General features: G+C 38.3%; 3 protein-coding genes across 5 annotated transcripts in view; 2 read left to right on the forward strand and 1 right to left on the reverse strand.

Annotated features, from left to right (window-relative positions):
* The first annotated feature begins 665 nt into the window (after positions 1–665).
* On the forward strand, positions 666–1371 carry cunh19orf53 (chromosome unknown C19orf53 homolog). The gene is made up of 3 exons (XM_016561633.1): positions 666–810; positions 965–1020; positions 1101–1371. The coding sequence occupies exons 1-3, from the start codon at positions 723–725 to the stop codon at positions 1257–1259; spliced, it is 303 nt and encodes a 100-aa protein (XP_016417119.1). The 5' UTR covers positions 666–722; the 3' UTR covers positions 1260–1371.
* A 1092-nt stretch (positions 1372–2463) lies between these two features.
* On the reverse strand, positions 2464–5897 carry LOC107747196 (regulator of G-protein signaling 4-like). Its single transcript, XM_016561632.1, has 5 exons — positions 5800–5897; positions 5671–5718; positions 3988–4040; positions 3792–3952; positions 2464–2685 (listed from the first exon to the last, which is right to left on the reverse strand). The coding sequence occupies exons 1-5, from the start codon at positions 5841–5843 to the stop codon at positions 2518–2520; spliced, it is 474 nt and encodes a 157-aa protein (XP_016417118.1). The 5' UTR covers positions 5844–5897; the 3' UTR covers positions 2464–2517.
* Positions 5898–7796: 1899 nt separating this feature from the next.
* Positions 7797–16277, forward strand: part of slc25a23a (solute carrier family 25 member 23a) — a 12364-nt gene continuing 3883 nt past the window's right edge. Inside the window, exons 1-7 of one of the 3 annotated variants that reach the window (XM_016561598.1) lie at positions 7797–8589; positions 10679–10805; positions 12075–12162; positions 13379–13490; positions 13919–14077; positions 15331–15483; positions 15555–15668. In XM_016561598.1, coding sequence (XP_016417084.1) covers positions 8425–8589; positions 10679–10805; positions 12075–12162; positions 13379–13490; positions 13919–14077; positions 15331–15483; positions 15555–15668 — 918 coding nt within the window. In that variant the 5' untranslated portion in view covers positions 7797–8424. Of the gene's footprint in view, positions 8590–10678; positions 10806–12074; positions 12163–13378; positions 13491–13567; positions 13727–13918; positions 14078–15330; positions 15484–15554; positions 15669–16277 lie in introns of all 3 variants that reach the window. The other 2 variants (XM_016561600.1, XM_016561599.1) reach the window with 2 other exon arrangements.

Raw genomic sequence — 16277 nt, forward strand, 5'->3', positions numbered from 1 at the left:
AGTGAGAGAGTGTGTTTTGAGGGCCCTCGTTCCAGAAAAGTAATATACTGATGGGAAACTTTGGTGGCATGCTTGACCTTTTAAAATGTGGCACTTTTTATTATTAATAAAGCCACAATGAACAAAAATAGTGTTGGTTTTTGTGTATTACTTGTAGGCTGTGTTTTCAAATCTAGCTACCTAGCTAGTCCTTCATAACATCTTTGGGCACCACAAAGGAGCAAAGGAAGAGTTCATTTGCAAAAACAGATAACTCCGTTTTTAAAAGTGTTCAAGAATCATGTTTTTTTAAAATTTTTATCCTGCATTCCAATTAATATCAATCAAACAGCAGTTGGGTTGTTTTGATTAAATAGTAATAACTAAAAAATACAGCTAACACAATAAAAGCATGATAACGCAATAAAAAAACATGAAAATTAATAAAAACAGAGTTATCTGTTTTTGCAAATAAACTCTTCAAATGTAAACAGAAGTCATATTAGTCTTAAAATTAGTTTGCAATTTTAATCAGTACCACTAAGCCTATTCTTTATTATTTATTCATATTAATCAATTGGTTATTTATTTATAATTACACTACATCACACGCACACACAAACACTGTTTGGTATTCAGAAAATACTTTTATTTTTTTAATTTAATCCTAAACGTTTTTGGAGACTTTTATTCTATATCGTGTCCTACGTCTTTCTGTTTCCGGTTGCGATCAGGCCTTAGAAATGGCTCAAGGCAAACAGAAATTTAAAGCGCAGCGCCCCGGAGGAGCTAAAAAGCAACAACACAAACCGAAAGGACTCAAGAAAGGAGGTAAAAAAACATTGTGTTCTTGAACAGACGAGTATTCTGAACGTAAAACAGCGTTAAATAGATATTTCTTATGAACAGCAGAGCGAACGCATTTGAGCCCGTGTAGACGCGCATGCGCAGTTGAGTTTGTATCTTCAAATCCTCTTTATTCCAGGAAGGATCATCGCACCCAAAAAAGCTCAAGTGGTCCAGCAGCAGAAGCTGAAGAAGGTAAACGTTCAGCTCGCTTTTAAAACCAGTCCGTGTCAGATAATAGCGGTTTGATTGGTGTGTTTGTGTTTTTGGTGCAGGGTTTGGAGGTGGCCATCAGGAACAGGATTGAACAAGAAGTCACACAGAGGGCCAGCACATCCCTTCACAAGAAACTGAGTGTGCTGAAGACTCCAGCGGGGAAAAGCGCCGCAGCTGGACCTTCAAAACCAGCTGCTGGACCGTCCAAGTCCAACTGATGACAGGCAAACACTGTGGTCTGCTGTACAGCCGCTAGATGGCGCCACCATATTAAAAAAACTGATGTTTGCCACTTTCTGTGGACTAACAGTGAAAGGTTTGTTTATTTTTGGAAAAAGGAAACATGGTGTGGGATCTTACATATGTACAACAGGCCATGATCTTTTAGACTGTGCTTATTTTTATATAATAAAATGAGAAAGTATTGTTAGGTTTCATAATACTTTCATTTGAACACATTTTTGTCATGGGAAAGCGCCACTCATTTTTTTTTTAATCTAGGTAATTTCATGATTATATTATTATAATTATTTGTGACCCTGGACCACAAAACCAGTCATAAGGGTCAATTTTTAGTATTTTTTCAGTATATCTGCTGAATCTTATCAAACACATAGATGGATCAGAAGTGTGAGCAGAAGAACATACAGTGGTGTGAAAAAGTGTTGGCCCCCTTCCTGATTTCTTATTTTTTTTGCATGTTGTTAAATTGAGATGTATACATCATCTGAAAGCTGACTAAATAAGCTTTCCATTGATGTGTGGTTTGTTTGAAAATCTGGAATCTGAGGGTGCAAAAAAATCTAAATATTGAGAAAATCGCCTTTAAAGTTGTCCAAATGAAGTTCTTAGCAATGCATATTACTAATCAAAAATTAAGTTTTGATATATTTACGGTAGGAAATTTACAAAATATCTTCAAGGAACATTATCTTTATTTAACATCCTAATGATTTTTGGCATAAAAGAAAAATCAATAATTTTGACCCATACAATGTATTGTTGGCTATTGCTACAAATATAGCTACCTGTGCTACTTGAGACTGGTTTTGTGCTCCAGAGTCACATATAACTTTTTCCACTGTTAAGCAGCCGCACTCATTTTCTTTCTTAGACTGCGAGTGTAAAATCCCTGAAGGTTTTCCTGCGGTCAAGGACGTGCTGCTCGTTCTGTGATTGGCTGAACGCTTTATTTTCTTTGTTCAGCCTCGATTGTCTGGCGACCTTGAGCTTCCAGATCTCCGATTGGCTCTCAGTGTGTGATTGACTGCAAAACACTTCCATTTTGACCCAAATAACTTTATTACGTTCAAAGACATAAAGGCAAAGTGAGCCATTATAGATGTTTTAAAATGTCCAAAGAGTCTATGTCCTACTAAACTATATTCTACCTGACTGTGGCTCATGTGTCTCTGCAGATTAACTGCAGATCTGGTCTAGACCTCAGATACGCAGGGTTTGCCAGCACAGCGTGTCTCACAGGACTTTGAGAGGCTGCTGGCTGTAAGAGGAGCGCAGGTAACGTGGGAACGAGTCTTTAGCCACCAGGGAGAAGATCCGTTGCTGAGCCTCGCCGAACGTGTCCGCTGTGGGATCCTCCATCAGCCCCGTCAACGCCTCGCGGGTCTCACTGTCCAGATTCACCTGACAAACACATCGTATGAGAGTGAAAACTGTCCAGAACATGCCTGAGATGCATTTCACTTTAAAACCAGGAGAAAGAAACAAGAAAACACATTTTAGAAAAAGAAAATGAAGCCTATTTTTAGGTCCGTAAAGATGTTTTGCATTACAACAATATTTTTTATGACTGTTAAACACATTTCTCTCGAACATTTTCATAGGTATAATGCAAAAATAGATATATTATTTGAAGAAAAGAATAATTAAATATATAAATACATTATTATACAGATTTTTTGTAATATTATTTTTATTACATTTTCTTGAAACACAAGACTGACACATGTACATACCGTGTCTGTAACAATACTTACTATGTACAGAAAAGAACACAAACAAACACTAGGGGCTCATATTACATAAAAAGGGTTAATACAGTCTGTACTTTGGAAGTTAGATTTAATAATCCATTGCAAACAATAAAAAACGCAGTTGTAAGGGGTTAATATAATGCACATTAAAATATATTTAAATACCCAATCAATAATTTTGATCCTCTATTATACTGTCAATATCCCTACATTCAATAAAAAATTAAAATTTAGCTTGTTTACCCTTAAGCATATAGGTTATCTTTTCCATTGCAATGCATGAAGATATTTCTCTTAACCAATGAGTTATGGTAGGCCTTTCTGTCTTTTTCCAATAAATGGCAATGAGCCTTTTGCCATGTAAAATGCACATATCTATCAATACTTGATTATCCTTTTTAATATTCCAATTTTCTGAATGATATTATACAGATTTATATAAAGTAAATTTATTTTGTATTATATTTTAGTAATTTTTAGAATAATACAGTACAATCTATATACTTAAAATCAAAATAATTATACAAAAGCATATTATGTAAATGTAATTCAACTTTAATAAATTAAAACAAATATTAATTTGTTTATAAAATAGTTAATTTAAATTGAATTAAAATTGTAATACATTTTATAAAATTTTGAGTTAATTTAATTAATTTATTTAAAATATATATATATATTTTTTTTTTGTGTGTGTGCTGCCGCTAATGATAATATTATCACAAACAATGCTTTAGGGGTTGATTCGTCCCTCACCTCCCGAGGAGCATCAGGGTTGATGAACAGGTTGTAGATGTTGTGGGACCCGGATGCGCTCTTGTACTCTTCACACGCCAGCCAGAGCTCCAGGTTCTCCTCGCTGAGCTCCGAGCGCAGGAAGCAGCGCAGAGAAGTTCCGTTTAGAGAAGAGAAGTGAGCTTGTGGAGTCAAATCATTAGGAAAGTCCTCTCACGCTTGCTGTTGAGCAGAGACTCCAGGTCCTGAGGCAGCTTCTCCTCATTCGCGCTGAAGAAAACAATAGATGCTTTTTATTACATAGTTCAGCTTGTTTATGTCTTGAACAATACGTAGGGTTCTGTACAAGTTAAACTTAATCGATAGCATTTGTGGCATAATATTGATTACCACAAAATATATACAAATTATTATATACATAATTAACAATTAACAGTTTAACTGTGTATTATTCAGCCGTAAATTTCTCGTTAGACTTAACGGTCGTTTTAGGGTTCAACAGCTAAAGTCTGTCTAGTACACTGGACGCTACAAAGCGACCGTTGAAAATCAGTAAGTCAATACATCATAAATAGAAAGCAGCAGCAGTTTTCTGTCGGGGATTTGTCGTGTCGTGCCGCGCCGCATCCAGTGTAGACAGCATCACTGATTATGAGTTCTATAGTATTTTGTCGCGCAGCTTGTGTCCGGTGTAGACAAGGTGTAACCTGTGAGCAGGGCCGTCCTTAGGGGGGTGCAACTGGTGCAGTCGCACCGGGCCCTGCGGCAAACGGACCGAGGGGGGCCCTGCTCCCTACCTCGCACCGGGCCCCACGTCAGCTAAGGACGGCCCTGCCTGTGAGAATAATATGAACGCGGATAGGCTGTTTACGTATGTGATACTCTCCAAAATGGCGCTATAGGGTGACGCAGAGGAGATGAATTGTTGAATAAAGTTGTTATTTTTGTTTTCTTTGCACACAAAAAGATTTCTCATAACTTCGTGAAATGACGGTTGAACCCCTGATGTCACGTGGATTATTTTATTTTATTATCCTTGCTACGTTTCTGGACGTTGATCATGTTAATTACATTGCTGTCTGGGGGGGGGACGGAGGTCTTAGGGGTTTGGAACGACATGAGGGTCAGTAATTAATGACAGAATTTTCATTTTTGGGTGAACTCTCCCTTTAACTCCAATTTTTGTTGCTTTTTAAAAGAAAAGCAAGGACAGTATAAATTATTTTTGTGGTAATAATCAACATTATGCCACAAATGCAGTTGATTTATATTGAGCTTTATACGAGAGCAGTGCACTTGTTATCTGTGTTTGTAAACCCACTCCTGCTTTTGGGCCAGGTGGGACAGTTTGACCCTCATGCCCTTCGCCCTGAAACATCAATTCACAGTTTCACATCCAAACACAGCTCAATGCTCCAGTATCTGTCTTTCCAAAAGCGCTGATACTCACTTCTCCAGGCATGAGGCGCAGAGGAGATGAATTGTTGAATAAAGTTGTTATTTTTGTTTTCTTTGCACACAAAAAGATTTCTCATAACTTCGTGAAATGACGGTTGAACCCCTGATGTCACGTGGATTATTTTATTTTATTATCCTTGCTACGTTTCTGGACGTTGATCATGTTAATTACATTGCTGTCTATGGGAGGGTCAGAGAACTCTCAGAATGCATCAAAAATATCTTAATTTGTGTTCCGAAGATCACTGAAAATTAATGACAGAATTTTCATTTTTGGGTGAACTCTCCCTTTAACTCCAATTTTTGTTGCTTTTTAAAAGAAAAGCAAGGACAGTATAAATTATTTTTGTGGTAATAATCAACATTATGCCACAAATGCAGTTGATTTATATTGAGCTTTATACGAGAGCAGTGCACTTGTTATCTGTGTTTGTAAACCCACTCCTGCTTTTGGGCCAGGTGGGACAGTTTGACCCTCATGCCCTTCGCCCTGAAACATCAATTCACAGTTTCACATCCAAACACAGCTCAATGCTCCAGTATCTGTCTTTCCAAAAGCGCTGATACTCACTTCTCCAGGCATGAGGAGGGGATGGCAGACAGCCCCTTACACATCACACAACGTCTGAATGAACCTCAAAGAATCGATCAAATGTCTCCAGCGCCGCTTGACTCTCTCTGTCTCTGTGTCCTGCTGTTATATAGTGACATTAATCTGATCCTGAGATCATGAAACAATACACAGAGCTGTTGGGTGAGAACACCACACAGTGACTGTCCACATCACAGGCAGTGCTGATTACAGGCTGTTTTGATGTTATACAGTTGGTGTGGACAGCAGCTGACAGCGGTTTTCTTCAGAAAGCGTGTATCTGTGTGTGTATCACCTGTATTTGTGTCGGGAACAGTGACTGAAGGCAACAGGTGTGCATTAGGTCATCTGTGTGCTGATCTTATGTTCTGTTCATCAGTTCACAGAATAGCTTGTTTCCATGCAGTCACTGTCATTTGTCAAGCTATAATTGTTGATCATAGTGATAGTGAATGCATTTAAAGTGAACATTATTGTGGGAGACTGTTGCATAATTTTCTGTTTCAGACCCTGTTGGAAAACTGAACAAAATGGACATGCAAGATGCTGGAGAAATGGGCTTCAGAAATGACAGAAAAGTAGTCCAAACAACTGGCGCACTATATTTAAAGTCCAAGTGTCTTCATGCAGAAAGATCTCAATATGCGAATGCAGATGAGATCAGGAAAACAACTTAAATTTGGGTCTGTTCCTCTCATAAATCTATCAAATGACTCCTTTTTGGAGCTTGATAGCATTTGTCCCCATTCATATACATCATAAGGAAACATACAGCATGGACATTCATCTAAACTTCTCCTTTTGGGTTGCATGGAGGAAAGAGAGTCAAATGCATTCAGATCGACATGAGGGCGAGTAAACATTTACAAAATTTTGGGGGTGAACCCTTTGAGGTGGTCAGACTGGTTTGTGCAACATAGTTGCTGTTTTTTGGAGGTCTACTAGGTCTAACCAAACTGACCGAGGTGGTCTACCTCTAACAGATCAAAAACTGGCAAGCAGTTTAGCTGATCTACACCAGCTGGAACCAGCTATGACCATCAATGACCAGTTTGGACCATCTAACCAGCAAAACCAGGATCTGTCATAGATGTGTTTCTTTCAGTTTGGCTTTTCTTAAAAGTCAGCACTTCTACCATATGTGACTCTGGAGCACAAAACCAGTCTTAAGTAGAACAGGTAGCTATATTTGTAGCAATAGCCATAATACATTGTATGCGTCAAAATGATCGATTTTTCTTTTATGCCAAAAATAAAAAATCCTACCGTAAATATATCAAAACGTTATTTTTGATTAGTAATATGCATAGCTAAGAACTTCGTTTGGACAACTTTAAAGGCGATTTTCTCAATATTTTGATTTTTTTGCACCCTCAGATTCTCAAATAGTTGTATCTCATCCAAATGTTGTCCTATCCTAACAAACCATACATGTACCATACATTGATGTAAACCATACATCAATGGAAAGCTTATTTATTCATCTTTCAGATGATGTATAAATCCCAATTTAAAAAAATTGACCCTTATGACCCTTATGGTTTTGTGGTCCAGGGTCACATACGTTCTTCTGCTCACACTTCTGATCCATCTATGTGTTTGATAAGAGTCAGCAGATATACCCGTAAATATATCAAAACGTTATTTTTGATTAGTAATATGCATAGCTAAGAACTTCGTTTGGACAACTTTAAAGGCGATTTTCTCAATATTTTGATTTTTTTGCACCCTCAGATTCCAGATTTTCAAATAGTTGTATCTCATCCAAATATTGTCCCATCCTAACAAACCATACATGTACCATACATTGATGTAAACCACACATCAATGGAAAGCTTATTTATTCATCTTAAAATTGACCCTTATGACTGGTTTTGTGCTCCAGGGTCACATACGTTCTTCTGCTCACACTTCTGATCCATCTATGTGTTTGATAAGAGTCAGCAGATATACTGAAAAAATACTTTGAACATGCTGCTGCCATGCAAACCCACTTCCTCCTCCTAAACCTTATGCATTCTTCATGAACCCTCAGGAAGTGACTTCATAAGCCACGCAGCCTGAAACAAAATAACCAATCACCCTTGTGAAGAGAAGATCATGTTCCGTTCTGCATGACAGATGTTTTACACCGGTCTTTGAGAGGGCTGATCTTATTTGTGTGCATGTATGCCATTCATCTGCAGAGTCATTGGAGAAGTTGCTGCATTCAATTCATTGTGCACGATTTAACACGGTTTCTCTGTTGTTAATACTTCAGGACCGGGATATTTTGGGTCATATGTTGGCAGAAGGAAGCCCCTCCTGAGGGTGTAACCTGAAGCCGCTGTTGTATCACTGAGTTGCGGCAGCAGTCCTCTGTTTTCATCTCGCCTTAAAATGTCGCAATGCTTGCGGATAAGAATATGAATGGCTATCTTGGAAGTAGAGGATTCATGATTGCGCAAGCTTCCTGGTTCGCGTGCAAAACAGCTGTTTGACGCCGTCTGCGGAGCGCGAGCTCTCAGGACGCGACGCGAAGGGGTTTGTTTCGCTATCAGCTCCTTTTTTGGACGCGTCTTCCGCCCGAAGTCTCTCCGTGGCTGACCGTGCGTGGAGAGCATCATGTGGCGGGCGCGGTGCCAGGACAGCGGGGTCGATCCCGAACGCGAGCGGCTCTGGGCCGAGCTCTTCGCGCAGCTGGATCTGAACAAAGACGGACGGATCGATGTGAACGAGCTGCGCATCGGACTCGCCGCGCGGGGGATGTCGTGGAGCTCGGTGGAGGAGGTACGGAGGAAACCTAATGCATGCAATCATAACGGAAGGGTGCTTCTAGTACAGGATAACTGTCCGTGAATTCACAGGTTTATGATTGAACGTGGAGATAATAACCCGCGCCTCCAGGTCACGTGATCATCTGCGTATGAACACTGAAAGCGAAAATGCCACAGTACGCGATACGATCGCAGGCAGCCAATCAGATTCTATCTGATGCTTAATATTCAAGAATGCAGAGTGCGATTCAAGCCAATAAGATTTCGCAGTGGGCGTGGCTACTCCGGGCAAGTCGAAAGATAAAAATTGCGTCGCAAACCTACAGTCTATGGTCGCAAACCAGGTACTGTACATTGTGTACTTACGCTGTCCACCCATAGGTGGAGCGTGTGTAAGGCTACACTGGCCACAGGACTTGGGGCAAAATGCCACTAAATTGGACAAAAATGCCCCAGCACAAACAAATTAAATCTATTACGTCTGTTGCTAACAAAGTGAATATGAATAGACAGTGTCGATTGCGGCATTAAATTAAGATCTGCTCATGTTGCACCGTATTTCATTTTAGGCGTTTTTACAGTGTTGCGCATTTCAACCAATCACACACAATTCTGTTGAGCTTAGGAATGCAATGGCCAATCAGAGGCGTTCAGATGAGTCATCGTTCAAACTCCGTTTTGTTGCGTGCGCGCGCGTTTGCTGACTGAATTCCGGACTCTTGCAAATTCTCTCATCATAAACAACAAAGCGCAGATGTAAGTAAGAGATTAATTTAACAGTGTATACAGCTTCAGTGATTATAACGATAGTTTAGTTTTTTTTGAGAGTGCTTAAACTCGCATGATAGATCAATGTTAGTGATAATGTCACTTTCTATATATAATTTTTTCGCTGTTTGAATAACCATGGAAAGGAAACGTTATATAATTATCAATTTCTAACGTTTTTATTAATGATGACCCTGGAGTTGGTTCACCCTCCGCTGATGTGTCCACCCCATTGGTGCGTCTCAAATCGTGTACTTGTGCACTATTCTATGACATTTTGTAGTAAAATTCCAAAAAGAAAAAGTGCATTTTAAATAACCGTGTAGATTGTTGTGTGGAATGTTGGACATGGTTGTGGCTAGAAGGGATACAGCTCCGACCAGAAACTAACAATGAAATTTAATTTTCTACCTATTAGATTGTGTTTTATTAACGTCTATCCTTACCACAACCCTAAACCTACCCCTTACAATAATGCAAAAACAGTAAGTATTGTTGTACAGTGTGACAAAAATTAGCTGTAAGTGAATAAATGGGGCAAAAATAACTTGCATTACTTATTTGAAAAGTAACTCAGATATTTTCTTGTAAATTTAAAAGTAATGTGTTACTTTACTAGTTACTTGAAAAAAGTAATCTGATTACATTACTTGTAATGCGTTACCCCCAACACTGCTGTTTGCAACATACTGTATACAATAGTTTATAGTTCAGCGTAAGTGATTAGACTATTGATCTGTTTGCCTGGGACAGTCTTGTGTCATATTGATTTTTGAAACTTGATGATTGATGGTTTTGTAGAGTGCTTTGCTTTTTGAGGTTTGGAAGCATGTGTGCATGTGTTTGTTTTATGCATTATGCATTGTGATGAATGATTTTGGCAAGAAAGTACTAAACTTCACACATAGGCTCACAGAAACACACATGTAGGCTGCTGCAGACTGTGCAAAAGATCAGCGTCTTGGAGTGGATCCATGTGAGAGTAAATGATTGTGTGGATTTAAACACTAATATAGCGATTAAGTGTCTATAAATGAATGAAACACATTGTAAAGCTACTGTTTTGTGCGCTTGGCTTTCTCTGTTTGTACATTTACATTCATTTTGTTAATGCATTTAATTCGAATGAAATGAACCTGCGTTTAGATTCGATGATTAATGTCTGAGTGCTCATGTTTGATGTTGGTGCCGTGGACCGGTGGCTTTGCATGGTTTTAATCTGCTTTTCTCTTTCATTTGCACCCCATCCCACCTTTCCTAATGATCCCGGCATCCCCCTGTCCCTCCATTTCTCTCTCTCCCCCTCTATCTCTCTGCATATGCCCTATATTCAGCAGATTGTACGAGCTGGAGATGTTAATCACGACGGCCAGCTGGATTTTGAAGAGTTCGTTGAGTATCTGCGTTCACATGAGAAACGCCTCAGACTCATGTTTCGCAGCTTGGACCGAAACAATGACGGTTAGTTTCTGTCGACTTCACAGCATCATCAGAACCAGTGTTATTTTAGTATTATTCACTGTGTATTCTATTACAGTATGTATGAATATTTCAAGATTTTATTTCAGTCGACTACAATGATATTTAATAGTTTCAGTTTTAGTTAATAACAACACTGGTCAGAATCTGTCTTAATTCTCTGTTAGAGTATATTTTTTATGTTCACATTTTACTTTTACATTAAGTCACAGATATGATAATTAATCAAATTTGCCATATATATCCTCACAATAACCCTACAATCTATCCCATTATATAACATAACATCTATAACCTTATATTAGCATTAGCATATGTGATTTTATATCACTGTTAACATCTGTACCATTAGTAGCTATGCTACATTAGCATACATAAATTAATATTAGCATTAACATTTGTGATTTTACATCACTGTAATCATCCATACCCTCACAGCATCATTAGCAGCTTTGCTATTGCGTCTATACCATCGATTTAGTATTAACATTTAGCATCTATACAGTTATTAACTCATTCATAAGCGTCTCTAGCATCACATTAATGTTGTTAACAGCTATGACATTAATGTTAGCACTGCTACATCACTGTTAGCATATATACCCTCCCTCACAGTATCATTAGCAGCTATGCTATTGCAACGCTGTTAGCGGCTATATCTTAATTTTAGCACTGGTGCCTAAATACTCTAACATTTATAACATCATATTAGCATCAGAAGCTATGATATTGCTGTTAGCACTTTTACATCACTGGTAGCATCTATACCTCATATTAGCATTTGTGATTTTACATCACTGTAATCATCCATACCCTCACAGCATCATTAGCAGCTTTGCTATTGCGTCTATATCTATACCCTCAATTTAGCATTAGCATTTGGCATCCATACAGTTGTTGACTCATTCATAAGCGTTGTAGCATCACATTAATGTTGTTAACAGCCATGACATTAATGTTAACACTGCTACATCACTGTTAGCATATATACCCTCCCTCACAGTATCATTAGCAGCTATGCTATTGCAACGCTGTTAGCGGCTATATCTTAATTTTAGCACTGGTGCCTAAATACTCTAACATTTATAACATCATGTTAGCATTAGAAGCTATGATATTGCCGTTAGCACTTTTACATCACTGTAAGCCTCTATACCTCATATTAGCATTAGCATCAATTCCATTAATTCAGTCTTAAGCTCTATTATCTCACATTTCAGTACAATGACACATTGTTTGTATGTTTTGTAGGTGAACTGGACGTCGCGGAGATCCAGCAGTCGTTACACAATCTTGGCGTGGACGTCACGCTGGAGCAGGCCGCCAAAATCCTGCAAAGGTGTGTGGTATTAATCAAATTTGCCATATATATCCTCACAATAACCCTACAATCTATCCCATTATATAACATAACATCTATAACCTTATATTAGCATTAGCATATGTGATTTTATATCACTGTTAACATCTGTACCATTAGTAGCTATGCTACATTAGCATACATAAATTAATATTAGCATTAACATTTGTGATTTTACATCACTGTAATCATCCATACCCTCACAGCATCATTAGCAGCTTTGCTATTGCGTCTATACCATCGATTTAGTATTAACATTTAGCATCTATACAGTTATTAACTCATTCATAAGCGTCTCTAGCATCACATTAATGTTGTTAACAGCCATGACATTAATGTTAGCACTGCTACATCACTGTTAGCATATATACCCTCCCTCACAGTATCATTAGCAGCTATGCTATTGCAACGCTGTTAGCGGCTATATCTTAATTTTAGCACTGGTGCCTAAATACTCTAACATTTATAACATCATATTAGCATCAGAAGCTATGATATTGCTGTTAGCACTTTTACATCACTGGTAGCATCTATACCTCATATTAGCATTTGTGATTTTACATCACTGTAATCATCCATACCCTCACAGCATCATTAGCAGCTTTGCTATTGCGTCTATATCTATACCCTCAATTTAGCATTAGCATTTGGCATCCATACAGTTGTTGACTCATTCATAAGCGTTGTAGCATCACATTAATGTTGTTAACAGCCATGACATTAATGTTAGCACTGCTACATCACTGTTAGCATATATACCCTCCCTCACAGTATCATTAGCAGCTATGCTATTGCAACGCTGTTAGCGGCTATATCTTAATTTTAGCACTGGTGCCTAAATACTCTAACATTTATAACATCATGTTAGCATTAGAAGCTATGATATTGCCGTTAGCACTTTTACATCACTGTAAGCCTCTATACCTCATATTAGCATTAGCATCAATTCCATTAATTCAGTCTTAAGCTCTATTATCTCACATTTCAGTACAATGACACATTGTTTGTATGTTCTGTAGGTGAACTGGACGTCGCGGAGATCCAGCAGTCGTTACACAATCTTGGCGTGGACGTCACGCTGGAGCAGGCCGCCAAAATCCTGCAAAGGTGTGTGGTTTTGTACTTAGCATGTATGTAAAGTGCTTTTCAGGTGTGATTTTCTGACATGTGGTGCTTGTGAAATGTGTTGGTACAGTATGGATAAAGACCATTCCATGACCATCGACTGGTTAGAGTGGCGAGATCACTTCCTGTTTAACCCTCTGCACAACATGGAGGAAATCGCTCAGTACTGGAAACACTCGGTGGTACGAAGCAAAAGAGTTTTGTATGACTATAGAATGAGCCTCTTTCTTTCTGTAAGTCTATTATTGTGTGTTTGTAGATGTTGGACATCGGGGAGCTTCTGACGGTCCCAGACGAGTTCTCGGAGAAGGAGAAGCAGTCAGGGTTCGTGTGGCGGCAGCTGATGGCAGGAGCCGTGGCGGGGTCGGTGTCCAGGACAGGAACCGCGCCGCTCGACAGACTCAAGGTCTTTCTGCAGGTGAGACTGCGGTTAGAGTGGCGAGATCACTTCCTGTTTAACCCTCTGCACAACATGGAGGAAATCGCTCAGTACTGGAAACACTCAGTGGTACGACGCAAAAACTGAAACAGTGAGGTTTTCATGACTATAAATGGAGCCTCTTTCTTTCTGTAACTCCACTGTTGTGTATTTGTTGGTGTGTTTGTGTAGATGTTGGACATCGGAGAGCATCTGACGGTCCCAGACGAGTTCTCGGAGAAGGAGAAGCAGTCAGGGTTCGTGTGGCGGCAGCTGATGGCAGGAGCCGTGGCGGGATCGGTGTCCAGGACAGGAACCGCGCCGCTTGACAGACTCAAGGTCTTTCTGCAGGTGAGACTGCGCTGGTCTGGGATCAGTCGCTTTCGGTCTTCAATGAAACCATCTGGTCTTTGATGCACGTTTAGAGGTTCTTTTCGAGGTTTGCTCTCAAGATGCTTTCAAAGTAGCTCACGCAATACAATCTAGCAAAGCTGTGGCTTGTGTGAACAAGGATAAAAGGTATTTCTATATAACTACAAGTATCCATGATAATATATTTTATAAAATAATAATAATAAAAAAATTTAATTAGTTTTTATTTTTATATTTTGTTTTTATTTTAATTTTTGTTTTATTTAAAGTTTTAGTAATTTTGTGCTTTTGTCATTTTATTGTTTAATTTTTTTCTTTTCTTTTAAATATGTCTATACAGTTCTTATCATTTTTATTTCAGTTTTAGTTATTTTAGTATATAATAAGTTAAAGTAAAAGAAAATGAAAAATGTTGCTTTTGCAACTAGCTGGAATGAAATAAGTTTACAATTTTTATATATTTATTTTTTCAGTTAATGTCTGTTTTATTTCAGGTAACAATTTCTTTTTTAGATTTTTTTAGATTCAGTTAACTACTAAAGTTTTAGTTGGCTAAACTAGTTAGTTGACTTTAGTTGACTACAAACTTTGATTTGACGCAAAAAGTATTTAAAAATCGGACAAAAAGACAAAGGTACAATACTATGTATTTAGCAGCATTAATGAAGGAAAAAAATACAATTCTGTAAAGCATTGTGAATGAAAGGAGGAATATGAAACTATGGATTTAAAGATGTTGATTATGTATATAGAAACATATTTATGTTTATTGCAAAATATGCATATTATGCGAGTAAGCATTTTAGTTAGAGTGCAGTGTTCTTTTGCTATGATTCTGTGATTGGTGGAGAGTCTGTGCAGAATTATGGGTAATGTAGTTTTTCACCACTGTTGGACATGATTATTTAAAAAATAAGATGAACTAATGTGGGCTGATTGCTTCAACAAAAGCATAAACCATCGATTAACAACCTTGGAAGTCGCAGTAGGTCTGTCTTTAAAGGTTTATGAGTTAGGTTTATATGTCTGTGGATAAAATGAAATAAATTTTTACTTTCTGAACCTGTCGCACTCTATATTTTCAGCACCACACTGACCCCTGGAGGTCATTTCAGACACTGCAACTGAACTTTCTTATTTAGTTCATATTTTTAGGTGTGTTTGGTTTAACTGTAATCTAGTTCGACTAAAGCTTTACATTAAAATCATGTGAATTATGTGCTGATGTGCAGGTGCATGGCCAGAGCTCTGATAAGGGGAACGTGTGGCGCGGTCTGCGTGCGATGGTGAAGGAGGGCGGCCTCACTGCGCTGTGGAGGGGGAACGGCATCAACGTGCTGAAGATCGCACCGGAGACAGCCATCAAATTCCTGGCCTATGAACAGGTACAGCTCTGTCTTACACTCAGCCGTGTGGACAGAGACTCAAAACTCAGCCTGCATCTTTGTGTCTGCAGATTAAACGCTTGATGAGAGGCAGTAAAGAGGGAGGAACTCTGAAAGTTCAGGAGAGATTCGTCGCTGGATCACTGGCTGGAGCTATGGCTCAAACGGTCATATACCCTATGGAGGTAAATACACACACACACACACATACACACACACACACACACACACACACACACACACACACACACACACACACACACACACACACACACACACACACACACAAGAGAGCTGGTTCCTGCACACACTGAACGTCAAGGTCACTATATGTCAAGACCTCACTGTCATACCACACACACACGTCTACATGTCCACTCACATTACCAAAGGCCTTACATAAAGCACAAGCACAGTGCTCTGCATTCAGCGGCCCATTTCAGAATAAAGCAGTGAGCTGTGAATGGCTGTGGTTTATGGAGTGTGAAGTGGAGTCCTGGTAATACAATGGACTTAAGTAAAATAAATAAAGTCTTCTAAAAAATGTTGGCATTAGCAATGTTAGAAAAATATACATATTTTCAATAAATAACCACATTTATTAATAATATTCACAATAAACAATACTTGTAAAGAAAATGGTTTTTATAAAATATATTTATTAGTTCAAAAATCTATTTTATATTTAGGTTTAATTAAAAAGTAAAAGATATATATATATATATATATATATATATATTGATTATATAAACTTTGTGATATTTACACATCATTTGGATATTTTCATGTCTGGG

This window comes from Sinocyclocheilus rhinocerous, unplaced genomic scaffold (assembly GCF_001515625.1).
Source record: "Sinocyclocheilus rhinocerous isolate Xijiao unplaced genomic scaffold, SAMN03320098_v1.1 scaffold1310, whole genome shotgun sequence".
NCBI lineage: Eukaryota > Metazoa > Chordata > Actinopteri > Cypriniformes > Cyprinidae > Sinocyclocheilus > Sinocyclocheilus rhinocerous.